Source organism: Megalobrama amblycephala, linkage group LG5 (assembly GCF_018812025.1).
Source record: "Megalobrama amblycephala isolate DHTTF-2021 linkage group LG5, ASM1881202v1, whole genome shotgun sequence".
In the NCBI taxonomy this organism is placed as follows: Eukaryota; Metazoa; Chordata; class Actinopteri; order Cypriniformes; family Xenocyprididae; genus Megalobrama; species Megalobrama amblycephala.
The window spans coordinates 12,334,653-12,348,654 of record NC_063048.1 but is presented as its reverse complement, the minus strand read 5'-3'; the positions used below and the strand labels follow the sequence as shown (position 1 = coordinate 12,348,654).

The following is a 14,002-nucleotide window of genomic DNA, read 5'->3' as shown; positions in this document are numbered from 1 at the left end:
AATAACTGTTTTATATTTATTTATATATTAAAATGTAATTTATTTCCAAAACAGAAGTTATGGCCGGACCACATGATATTTTGACACTTTAAACAACAGAAAATTACAAATAACTAATGTTTTTTTTTTAATTTTAAGTGAGTACATGCACAGGAGAGGTACTACATATATATGGTATCTTTTTATGCATTTAAACCAAATTTTAACTGAAAAATGAAATCTGACAGAAAATTTAGGCATCACGCCATTGACCCATATGTTTTCGTGACCTCTTTGCAACTGAAAACTCCTCTATTTCAAAAATGTAAGTCAACCCCTATTATGAACCCTATGATATCTCCTTCATATTCAGAAAAGGTTTCACAATCAAGAGGTATTTTTGAGACCGAAAATGATCTGCTTATCCTCAAATCAAATTTGAAAAATAGTAACTGTGTCTATCAAGTGTGTGAGCTTCCTATCAAGGTCTTACAAGCTTTATGCCTGGTAATAAAATGTAGTGAACCGCATAGTGTCAGGAACAAAAATAAACCGCCCTTCTCATCACTTTCAATCACTCTATCGCTCTCACAGGTATCTACAAATGCTCGGGGCAGCGCTACTACATCAAGAACATCATCTTTAAAATAGAAAGTCATCCTGCTGAAAATACAGCTCCTCCAGACATTCAGTCAGTCCTCCCAGAGCTGCTAATAAATAGAAAAGCTAGGGGGGGAAAATGCTGAGCATTCTGTGGATCTATTTTCAGCTGGCATCAGCAGCTGCCGCCTGCAGAAGCATGTCTTTATGGAAGCCAAGCGCCATATGAGACTCCTTTAATGTTATAACCAGCAATCCTAATGAGGGCAGCAGGCAGGGACGCATGTACACACACAAAGCAGAAAGCAAAGACTCCACTCTATAAAGCAAGAGAGAAGCAGCACAGCATGGCTCTGAGGAGAGAATGAGATATGAAGCCAATTTCCTGGTCATTACAGAATACAATTTGACATTAAGTGTTTTGAAGATGAACGATAATTAATATATAAGCAGTGGCAAATGGGGGGCCTTCTGACATATCTGGGATATTGTAATATAAGTTTGAGCTTTGAGATCGCAAAGCACCTAAAGTATTACAACACAGAGAATCAGTCATGAATAAATCATACTTCCAAGTTCTGAGAAGGAACTCTGCTAACACTCCTGGCAAACACAACATCACAAGCAATTATACCAACTCAAAGCTGCAGACGATGAACATGTTTTCTCCATAGACACATTCCTGCCAGACTGCTCTATCTATCAGTGCAATAAAGAGGCACTTGTTCTTGAAACACAACATTCCTAAAAGAGAAATCTTTTAAATCACAATTAATATTGTGAAATATTAAAATTTAAAAGAACTGTTTATTATTTTAATATATTTTGAAATGTCATTTATTCCTGTGATGGCAAGGCTGAATTTTCAGCATCATTACTCCAGTCTTCAGTGTCACATGATCCTTCAGAAATCATTCTAATATGCTGATTTGGTGTTCATAAGAACATTTCTTATCATGATTCTTTCAGAAAAGCATTTATTTGAAAATATTTGTAACATTTTAAATGACTTTACCACCACTTTTGATCAATTTAATGTGTCCTTGCTGAATAAAAGTAATTAAAAATAATAATAATAATATATATATATATATATATATATATATATATATATATATATAAAAAATATCATACTGACCCCAAACTTTTGAACGGTAGTGTATATTCACTATAGAAATTTCAAGCCTTTTTGAGGCCTGGGTATTTTAAAATGACCTAAATATCTTCAATGACAATGGGTACACAAAATTCACTCAAAATTCAAAAATGATAAATATTTTAATACATAAAATGTATTGTCTTATGAATAGGTGGACAAGGTTATCAGACAATGCTGATTATCTCTGCTAAAAATCGTCAGCACAGGTAATTTAGGTGTATCCTTGCAGGCTGTTAATGTATTCCGATTCTGTAACTCTGCCAAATGAGGACACTCACCTTCTGTGGCAGGCTGATGACCGGCTCATGCTCCGTCTGGCCCCTGAGCAGCAGGGAGAAATACTGGCTACAAGCTGCCAGCACTGCCTTGTGGGCACGGATCTCCCTCCCCTCCACCAGTACTGTCACATCACACAGGACGTCCTGCTTCCGCTGTTCATTCAGGCACAGGAGGATGTTGGCACAATGCACCGTCGACTCATACACATACATGGGAGCTTCAGGCTTCTCCTTAGACATTCCTTGCACAGAGCCTGGGGATGAAAGCAAACCGACAAGATGAATTTACAAAACAGGGTTACTTGACTTCTCCACATTATTTAGGTTTCAAAAATTATTTATTGCACATTTGATGAAAGCAAACACAACCAAACACACTTGGATAATTCTATCATAATTGCTGATGCAAGTGCACAGATGTCTCAAATCAAGCTGATGACCAATTAGCAGCATGTGTCAGCTCCAAAAGTGGACTGATAATTCTTAGAACTTCGATATGTGAATTCCCAAAGTAACACAAGGCAGCTAATAGAGTTTCAAAGAGGGCATATCAAACAGTAAATGTTTTAGCAAGGGTAATGGTCTCAAAAATAATGACAAAATATGTCAAACAAGGACACTGTAGCTTATAGATAAGGATAGCTGATTACTTTACAGGGCAGTTGCTACACAGAAAGCTGTAAAAAATGTGAATCTATAATAGTATGGGTAGCCATCTCAAGGGAGTCTAATGATGGCTCTGCATGGCCATATAACGGCAAAAGGATATGAGCCTATTTTGCAAGACCAGGTTGCAATAGTAGTAGCCTCTGTTGCACTATTCCCGCTGTTCCTATTTTCAAGATAACGTCGCCATTGCTAAAGAAAAAAAAAAGAAAAGAAAAAAAAAAAAAGTTTCATACACACCAACTTGAAATCAAATGTCTTCTGTGGCCTCCCAAATAAACAGAACCAAACACCATTGAGGTAAAGTGATTTACAGGAAATTTTGAAGTGTATAAATTTTGTCACTTTTGATCAATTTAATGCATCTTTGTTAAATAAATATAAATTTCTTTCAACAGCAACAACAATAACAAAAAAATCTTACTGACCCCAAACTTTTGAATGGTAGTCTATATATAATAATTGTATAAATTCCAGTGTTAAAGGATTAGTTCACTTTAAAATGAAAATTACCCCAAGATTTACTCACCCTCAAGCCATCCTATATGTATATGACTTTGTTCTTTCTAATGAACACAACCGGAAATATCCATATTTAACAAGTTATAAAGTAAAATATCTACCTTCTGCCAGACTGCCTTTCGTATTCAACTTAGGAAGAAAGTGTAGTACCTCTCGCAGTTCAAAGAGCTTACACTACGTCATACGCCTCCCATATTCAACTTACGAAAAAACTGTAACTGACGCATCGCTTCACTTCAGAAGGCCTTTATTTACCCCCCAAAGCTGCGTGGGGTAGGTTTATGATTGATGGATGCACTTTCTTCAGCTTCATACTCATTGATCCCGTTCACTGCCATTATAAAGCTTGGATGCATCAGGATATTAATAAATTAGGGCTGTCAAAATAACGCGTTAATTTCAATTAATTAATCAGAGAAAAAATAACGCGTTAAAAAAAATGACGCAGATTAATCCATTCCGTATTGACCTTTGAACCTGGAGCTGTTCTAGCCACCATTCGACTGTAAAATGAAGGAGGGAGATGAGAACGCGCTGGCGCTGCCTGGATCATTGACTGGAACATTTACTTATAAAAAACGGCCTGATGGAAGTGTTGATAAAAATAAAGTCGTCTGCAGCAAGGAATTTGCATATCACCGGAGTTCATCCACTCTAAAGTAGGCTACCACATCAATGCAAAGCATCCAGGAGTTAACGTTAATCCGGAGGTACGACCTAGCGCATCGTTATAGTAGATATTTTATGCTTTCTAAAGAAATATTTCTCATGTCTCTGAGGCAAGCAGCCTATACGCTGAGTTTCGGTTCATTCATGTAAGACGCGTTCCAGTTCATGTGCCCGCGCCTCCATGTCATGATTATATTGTCTACTATATTTGCTTCTTATTTATTACATCCAGGTAATTGGTTGATGAAACATTGATTAAAATTAAGATACAATTTTTACAAAACGAAATTCACTTTAAAGAAAGACTTTCTACCAAACAAAACTTCATGAAGTGGTCAAAATCATGTCTGACACACTCCATGTCTCCCGATATATTCACTTTTAATAATCAAATAGATGAATTTAAAACATAACATAGGACTATTTAAACATAAATATGAAACTACGTTTTCTTTAATGGCTAACACGTAGCCTATAGTACAGTACAGAGTAATTTCACGTGTGAATTACCAATTCAAATGTGAACATAAATAAAAGCAATTAAATGTGTTATTAGATTATGACAGATTTTTTACGAACCTGTCCGTCAAAATGACGGACAAAGTAAAAGTCTAAACGCAGCGTCTGGTGTTACGGCACACATCATCAAATCTTCTTCCTGAAGCACTTTTGAATTTATTTCCTTAGCATATTAGGTCAGATTGCTGATTGTTATGGCCATTATTTGAACAGTGAAAATAATAATAAAAGAGTTTTTGAACTTTAATGTCACTAATGTTGATTATTCATTGATTCATTCTGAATTGAAATATTTAATACTTTCACAGCAAAAATTATGTATGCGATTAATTTAGATTAATTAATCACAGAGTAGGTAATTAATTAGATTAACAATTTTTAATCGATTGACAGCCCTATAATAAATATATCTCAGATTGTGTTCATCAGAAAGAAGAAAGTCATATACTCCTATGGCTTGATGGTGGAGTAAAGCTTGGGGTAATTTTCATTTTAAAGTGAACTAAGACTTTAATGTTGATTATATGGTGAGCATAAACCTTTTAATGATGGTTATTAGTTATTACATATAATATTACATTAGTTATGTGAGAAAACTAATCCAAAGAATAAACTTGGATTGCAGATTAATATATATCTAAATTTATATTGTGAAATTATTAATACAATAATATTGTACTATTTATTCTCTTTTCTAAGTGAAAGCTAATCTGTAAGACAATACTAGAATTTCAACAACACTGTTTATTTCAACTTATTTCAACGTTTATTTGATAAACAGTCATGTCATAAGTGGGAATATTAACAGTCAGCCTGTTATTAATGCAAAATAAACTTCTTGAGGATGATAGAAGACCTGATCCGGATTTATTTAGTGATTCTACAACACCAGATATGGTTTCTCTCCGTTACCCCACTTTATTTAGTTCATTCCTAGAGGTATTGAAAAGTTGAAAGGAGGAACTAGGAAGGGGGCTATTCCAATTATTTTGAACCAGTCTAGTGAAGATGAGCTGTTGAATCGCAATTGCTCACTCTAACACAGAGAATATATCACAACACATTTCTCAGCATCAGCTCGTGAATCATTAACACATTTCCCAATAAATCACATACAGAGCCACTCACACTGACAGAGAAATGTCTGATAGCAGCTGTCATTCGCTTGCTTTGCCCACACTAATGAGACATCACCACCATGTCAATTCATTCAGAGATGTCGCTCTGAAATGCGAAAATACCATGCAAATAAACACAGGGAATTACAGCATGTTTCATCATCGACACTGATGCATGACTATGTCAGACAACCATGACCATAATGCAGATGAGCGTCTTCACAATGGAGCTCAAAGTATGGTGTACTGTGAGTGCTGCACGAACAGTACAATGAAATATGTTATCAAAAGACAAATTACTCTGAGAAAAGTGATACACTGAAAACTCATTCAAGTGCAAAACTAGGCTTAACTGGTCGCTGTGGAAACAGATCATTGTGGTCTCTACTACAGAGCCTATTCTGTTTCTATTCCTCCAGGACTGAATGGAAATATAATTAGAAAGCATTTTTTTTTTTAAATGTCCACCATGTTGACCAGCCTTGCAGTCTCACTAATTTATTAAGCCCCTAATTCCCCGGCCTAGATCCACTGCCAAAAACAATATGGCTTTATAATGAGGAGTAATAATTTCTTTGATGGAAAAGAGACTGTAATGAGCATGTACACACTGCAGGAACAAACCGTAATCAGATAAAATGTAAATCTAAAAGTTATAATTCTGAATAATTAAGCTTAATTTATTACATACAGACTTTAGACATTTACAGCAATTATTTTCAAAAACTACACTGGTTAAAAATGGAAGCAAATGGACAAACCCAACAATTGGGTTGTTTTAACCCAGCGAATGGGTTATTTTTAGCCCAGCAGTTGGGTTAAATGTTTGCCCAACCTGCTGGGTAGTTTAAAGGTCCCGTTTTTCGTGTTTTTTTGAAGCTTTGATTGTGTACATGTTTCGCGTGTAAAAAACACAGTATTTTTCACATAATTTACTTATCTGTATACCGCTGTTTCCACTGTCATAAAAACGGGCTGATGACTTCCTTGTTCTATGAAGTCCATCCTTCAGAAATACGTAACGAGTTCTGATTGTGCCAGCGGTTCCTGTGTTGTAATTCGACAGCAGCTTCTGCTCCATCTTTCAAGAATAATCTTTGTGCGAATCCGGCATTAAACTGATTGAGATTGAGGAAGCTGTCCTCAGCAAAATGTGCTGCACATAGTTTTACATGTGGATTATAATTTTCAGGAACCGAGTTAAACATAAATTGTAACCATTGATCTCTAAGTACAGCGTCCCTGGGAAGGCCAAACAAAGGTGATTGGACTGCGGGATGAAAATAACAGCGTTTTGACGACATGGCGACAAACACACTCTACAAACGCAAATCTTGCTCTTCTCCGTGGGAGCGCAACAAGACCATGCCCCCTTTTTTGTGTATTCCTGTGGGCGGAGGTTAGTCAAAAAACTGTTTTAGTGACGTCATTAAAGAAGGAAGTAGAGGGATGTAGTCCAAACTGGTCGTTCGATGTAGGCGACTTCTGTTAAATAAAATATCTCGCTTGGCATTGAACTTTGAGCTTTAAAATTTTACAGATTTTATTTATACTCTAACAACAACATTACACACTAACTAAAGTTTGAAACATGGGATCACGAAGAATGGGACCTTTAAAACTATTGTTTAAAAATGACTGTATTGCTTGCTTAAAAGAACCCAAAGTATGTTGGAAATGAACATTTATTAATCATTTTAATGAGTAATAATTAAAAAAATAAACATTTATTGAATTGCTTATGAATAAATGTTCACCTTTTGATTATTGTTGTTGCCTCTAGTAATTATGTCTGATTTTTAATTTCTAACCTATTTATTTTGTGTTCATTTTAAGCCAGCCATTTAGTAATTTTTAAACAATAGTTGGGTTAAATGAAACTGCCCAGCATGTTGGTCAAACATTTAACCCAACCATTGGGCTAAAACAACCCAATCGCTGGGTTTGTCCATTTTCAACCCAACTTGGGTTGTTTTTAACCCAGCATTTTTTAGAGTGTACATTTTATATTTTCTGAAGAAAATGTGAGGTGTAAAACATGCCACCACAATGTTAGTGAGTTCTGGACGTTTTTAAGCACATTGCTATGTTGTTTCTACTAGGGCTGGGCGATATATCGCATGCGACTGTCACGCGCATTTCGTCAGTAAAGCCGGGAATTACTGCGAAATCGCTATCACCTGCTTTCAAATAGAGCGGCATTTAATAGACAGAGCCGTAGTTCAATGACAAGCTACGCAATATCGCGTTCATATCGCATATGAACACGATATTGCGTAGCTTGTCATTTAGCGGTAATCAGGGAACCGGCTTTACTGACGAAATGCGATAAAAGTGATTTTTTTTTACTTTTAAAACTGGATTTTCCGAAAGATGGGTAAAAATCTCACACTAAACCATGTCAAATTATCCATGTTATCCCCATTAATAAAAGTTAGAAATGTGGGTCTTTTATAAAGTGAATTTTACATAGTAAGCTGTTTTTGTATAAAAAAAAAATATTTATTTATTTATTTATATAAATTTAAAAGATATGACAAATCCTCCAAAAACTGCACAAATATGAAGTAAAAACATTAATAAACAGAGTAAAATTACATTTGTTTTTTAAAAAACAATTATTTTGTTACAAAATTACATTTTGTTGCCTGGGGTCTGTGGAGACCCCGAAGACCCTGAGTGTGACCCCTTTTTTTTTTACACTAAAATAAAAAAAAAGATATCACTCCATTTTTTTTTTCTTTGTAGATCTAGAAAGTGTTAACAACTGTACAAAGTTTCATGTCATTTGGACAAAGAGAAAATTTTTTTATTTTTATTTGAGCAAACGTCGTTTGGGGTCTGTGCAGACCCCAAAGACCCTATAAGGGTTAAATAAAACTACCTAGCACTAGTCCATTTTCAACCCAACTTGGGTTGTTTTTAACCCAGCAATTTTAGAGTGAGGCTGGGCAAACATTTAACCCAATCGCTGGGTCTGTCCATTTTAAACCCAGCATTTTTTAGAGTGTAGGGTGTTCTGGGTGGTTGCTTATTGGTTCACATCAAAAGAACCCATCCACAAGTCTCTCAGATATTCTAATCCACATAGCTATGGCTCAGATTCCTATGCTTCAATATAAGTTCATGGAAATGTTTTAATCACCCTCCAGATGAAACCGTGAGTCCGATTACTCAGAAAAGTAACAGCAGACCCCTCTGCATAACTTCCATAGCACATCATTCCATAGCACAAATAGAGCAGGCAATGGTTTAATACTTAATGTTTGTTCAGTGTGCTTTAGTGTTTCCAATTTAAACTAAACAAAAATTAAGTTCAAGAAAAGAAGTCCATTAGATCCCACATGTAAAAACATTAAATAATTGATTACACAGCACAAATGCGGTGACCCCATTTTCCACACAATCAGCAAGACATTAATTAAAAAGTACATATAATTCAAGGCCTCCTACTTCAGGGGGTAATATGGCCGTTATGACCACCAAGAGAAGCCTGGCCTAATTTCATACTGACCTGATTACAGCGGCTCTTCTTTCAGTTCCAACCACTGAAGAGCTTTCTGAGAATAACAAGAGTGCTGTCTTGTAAAAAAAAAAAAAAAAAACGAGATTGTGAGAGAGTTTAACATGTGAAAAAAAGAGAAACTATCAGTCAGTAACTTTAACAATTTAGATGTTCTTTAGAAATTTCCATGACAATTATTGAGTAAGGATTTTGCTGCCCAAATAATTTTTCAAAATCAGGCTGGATTACTATTTGCATTTCAGCTAATAGTCTTAGATATATGGATGGAGATTTTTACTCTTCACAAACACTATAAAAAAACAAAATCTACCTATTAAATACATCAAACAAAATATAAATATAGTACTATTAAATATAATTATACACAAGTTTGTAGAGTACCTACCACCTTTCAATTAACCATTACACCACACCACTGTATCTCATCTTTAGAGAGCTGTCATTGACCTACACATGAACTCTACGCCTGTCTGATGCTCTCGTGCTGAGAACAGTTGATGAATACTTGAGCATATCCTCGTAAAATATATAGGCTAGCCACTATCTGCAGACTCCATGAGCTCATGGTTTCTGTTGCAGGACGTGGCAAGAGCAGAGATCCTGTGCTGCCTGTTGGCTGATGCTTTTAAGCCTACAGGTCAGGAGAGAAAACCACACAGAACCAAACAAAATGACACAACACACCTCAGATAAGAGCTCATCTTGGGGGGATTTTCCAGCAGGAAATTCAACAATGACATCATTAGTTTCAACAATGAACTATTGTGCTCAAAATAAGGTTAGCTGTCTCTCTTTCAGAGGGTCACTCTCATATTCACAAGCCAGTATAAAGGACGTGAACAAATGGTGTTTGAAAAAAATGGATCTCATTGAAAAAAATGCAAGCTATTTTTTGATACTCCATGGGAAATGTCCCACAATGCATTCATGACAACATTCACATCTACCCTGCTTCAGTTTCCGATACAAGTTGGAGACAAAATGCCAACGAAAAGTCCTTATTATAGTCAATCTAGAGTAAATGCACTTGTGCCAGTTCACATAGACCTATTTAAATTAATTACAGTTATGCAAAACATAGTTGTTCATTAAAAGACAATCAGGTGTTAGCTTAACAGCTGAAATATCACTCCTCAAGTCAATCAGGGCATTCCTAAGAAGGCTTTTCAGTGTAAAGATAGGGGGTGACTCCATGCTAGAGTATTTTGAGCACTGGTTGCTGAAACAGAGCTTGAATGAATCATGATTTCCCAGACTGAAGTGAGAAGTGACTCATAACTGTCTTTAATATGGGCAGAGACAACCGTGACACAAAAACACAGCAAGCAGGCTATAAATATACAGAAGCTCACAGTGAGGTGGATAAACATACTTCAGTGCAAGCAGTACATAATACAATAAGCAGATGGTCATGAGCTAGGCATTAAAACATTATTTTAAACTAAATTAATGAGTCACAAGAGACATTACAATAAATTTATCATAAATAAGGGGCGTTAGGCACATTAACTGCTAACAGTTTACAGTGGCTTTAAATGTGATACAATTATACAATTAAAACAGAGAGAACTAAATAGAAAGCAAGAAAGAAATATAACATTTATTTAAGAGCTCAGTCAATATTCAATATCCATTTATTTGTTGTTAAATGACATAAAACGGTTATCTTAATCCTATGGTGATCTCAAATACAATAAAAACTCCAGTTAAAATAATTAATTTACTTAAAGTAAATACAAACCCGATTCCAAAAAAGTTGGGACACTGTACAAACTGTGAATAAAAACAGAATGCAATGATGTGGAAGATTCAAATTTCAATATTTTATTCAGAATACAACATAGATGACATATCAAATGTTTAAACTGAGAAAATTTATCATTTTAAGGGAAAAATAAGTTGATTTTAAATTTCATGGCATCAACACATCTCATAAAAGTTGGGACAATGCCATGTTTACCACTGTGTGGCATCCCCTCTTCTTTTTATAACAGTCTGCAAACATCTGGGGACTGAGGAGACAAGTTGCTCAAGTTTAGGAATAGGAATGTTGTCCCATTCTTGTCTAATACAGGCTTCTAGTTGCTCAAGTGTCTGAGGTCTTCTTTGTCGCATCTTCCTCTTTATGATGCGCCAAATGTTTTCTATGGGTGAAAGATCTGGACTGCAGGCTGGCCATTTCAGTACCCGGATCCTTCTTCTACACAGCCATGATGTTGTAATTGATGCAGTATGTGGTCTGGTATTGTCATGTTGGAAAATGCAAGGTCTTCCCTGAAAGAGACGACATCTGGATGGGAGCATATGTTGTTCTAGAACTTGGATATACCTTTCAGCATTGATGGTGCCTTTCCAGATGTGTAAGCTGCCCATGCCACACGCACTCATGCGACCCCATACCATCAGAGATGCAGGCTTCTGAACTGAGGGCTAATAACAACGTGGGTTGTCCTTGTCCTCTTTAGTCCGGATGACATGGTGTCCTAGTTTTCCAAAAAGAACTTCAAATTTTGATTCGTCTGACCATAGAACAGTTTTCCACTTTGCCACAGTCCATTTTAAATGAGCCTTGGCCCAGAGAAAACGCCTGCGCTTCTGGATCATGTTTAGATATGGCTTCTTTTTTGACCGATAGAGTTTTAGCCGGCAACGGCGAATGGCACGGTGGATTGTGTTCACCGACAATGTTTTCTGGAAGTATTCCTGAGCTCACGTTGTGATTTCCATTACAGTAGCATTCCAGTGCCGTCTAAGAGCCCGAAGATCACGGGCATCCAGTATGGTTTTCCGGCCTTGACCCTTACGCACAGAGATTGTTCCAGATTTTCTGAATCTTTGGATGATATTATGCACTGTAGATGATGCTAACTTCAAACTCTTTGCAATTTTACTCTGAGAAACTCCTTTCTGATATTGCTCCACTATTTTTCGCCGCAGCATTGGGGGAATTGGTGATCCTCTGCCCATCTTGACTTCTGAGAGACACTGCCACTCTGAGAGGCTCTTTTTATACCCAATCATGTTGCCAATTGACCTAATAAGTTGCAAATTGGTCCTCCAGCTGTTCCTTATATGTACATTTAACTTTTCCGGCCTCTTATTGCTACCTGTCCCAACTTTTTTGGAATGTGTAGCTCTCATGAAATCCAAAATGAGGCAATATTTGGCATAACATTTCAAAATGTCTCACTTTCAACATTTGATATGTTATCTATATTCTATTGTGAATAAAATATAAGTTTATGAGATTTGTAAATTATTGCATTCCTTTTTTATTCACAATTTGTACAGTGTCCCAACTTTTTTGGAATCGGGTTTGTACACTATTGTTCAAAGAGTTTGTTTTTTTTTCATAAAAAGAAGTATGCTCATTAATGCTGCATTTATTTACAGTAAAAACAGTTATATTGTGATATATTATTACAATTTAACTGTTTTCTATGTAAATGCATTTTATTTAAAATGTATTTCCTATTATCATCAAAACGGTTGTGCTTCTTGATATTTTTGTGGAAATCCTGATCAATTTTTTTCAGGATTCTTTGGTAAAATAGAAAGTTAAAAAGCACAGCATTTATTTGAAAAATAAATCTTTTGTAGCATTATGTCTTTAGTGTAACTTTTGATCAATTTAGTGATTAAAAAAATATTAATTCACTGTAAAAAAAAAAAAAAAAAATTTGTTGGTTTCACTTAAAGTAAGTTACCTGGTTGCCTTAAAATTTTGAGTTATTGAAATTAAAAATTTGAGTTAATACAATGAAGGCGATTGGTTTAATCAACAGAAACTCAAAATATTATGTTATCTGAACCACATTAATTATCCAAGTTGATTTGACAAAAGAAAAAATGTCGTGATAAATCATTAAATAATTTTTTAGTGTACTTTGCTGAATACAAGTAAAAAAATTTTTAAACCTTTTGGAAATTTTACTGACCCCAAACTTTTGAATGTTTAAAAAATTGTCACACTTCTATAAAAAAATTGAGCGACAAGGCAAAGTTGAATCAATTTATTCAATGAGACAGTTTAAACAGCTTTTATGTAATGAATCAAAGTTAGCTAAAATTACATTTTTGCAATTTAAGTTTAAATCAGTTTAAAAGACACTATTAAAGGCACACTATGTAGTTTTTCGCCACTAGAGGTCGCCTATTTAAAACAAAAGCGTAGCTAGATGACGCCGAGATTGAGCGCGGATTCTTGGGAGATGTCATCTTCATCTCACAGCCGGGGGAAAAGAATCGGGACGGGACTCAGGCAGAAATCATGTTCATGGACGAGATTATTAACATTACTGTATTATGAAGCAGAGCAGGGCCGAGTGTTGTGGGAGCTGAATCGCTGGAGCGATTGCTAATGAGAGATGAGCACGACACATGTCTCAAGAGCAGCAGAACCTTTATTATGCCACAGTAGCCGCTTCCGCTTCTTCCGGGCATGAGTATGTGTGGTAAAGCAGCGCTCTTTACATTTGAGAACGTTGAAAATGATGCTTTAACATTACTCTGTGCGTTCGCTCGGCGGCTGCTAGGAGACACTTGTTGCACACTGCAGTAAGCTAGATAGATATTAGTCATGGTAAAACATGGTACTCACTCAGATCAATAGGATCACATCAGTTAGAAATACCAAGGGTTCGCTCTAAACAAGGGAAGTCTGCTTTTAACAATTATGTCAGCTGCAGCTAGGGGCTGTATTCACAAAACATCTTAAGGCTAAAAGTAGCTCCTAACTTGCTAATATAGGAGAAACTCTTAAAAGTAATGGGCGTGTCAGTCCTAATTTTAGGACTCCTAAATTTTTGCTCTAAGTGTATTTCACAAAGCATTTTGGTGCTAAAACTAGCTCCTAAATCTGTGAAACGCTAGGAGTAGTCAAGAGGACTCCTAAATCACTAAGATCAAATCAAAAACAGTCCTAAAATGATTGTTGGTGCCAATCTGCCTTAGCAATTCACCCAAA

General features: G+C 35.8%; 1 protein-coding gene across 3 annotated transcripts in view; it reads right to left on the bottom strand.

Moving 5' to 3' along the window:
• The window catches only part of bach2a (BTB and CNC homology 1, basic leucine zipper transcription factor 2a), a 35,602-nt gene that overhangs the window by 8,246 nt on the left and 13,354 nt on the right, over window positions 1-14,002 (bottom strand). For 2 of the 3 annotated variants that reach the window (XM_048190723.1, XM_048190725.1), the window contains exon 2: window positions 2,017-2,270. In XM_048190723.1, the coding sequence (XP_048046680.1) occupies window positions 2,017-2,256 (240 nt within the window). In that variant the 5' untranslated portion in view covers window positions 2,257-2,270. Of the gene's footprint in view, window positions 1-2,016; window positions 2,271-9,024; window positions 9,093-14,002 lie in introns of all 3 variants that reach the window. The other variant, XM_048190724.1, reaches the window with a different exon arrangement.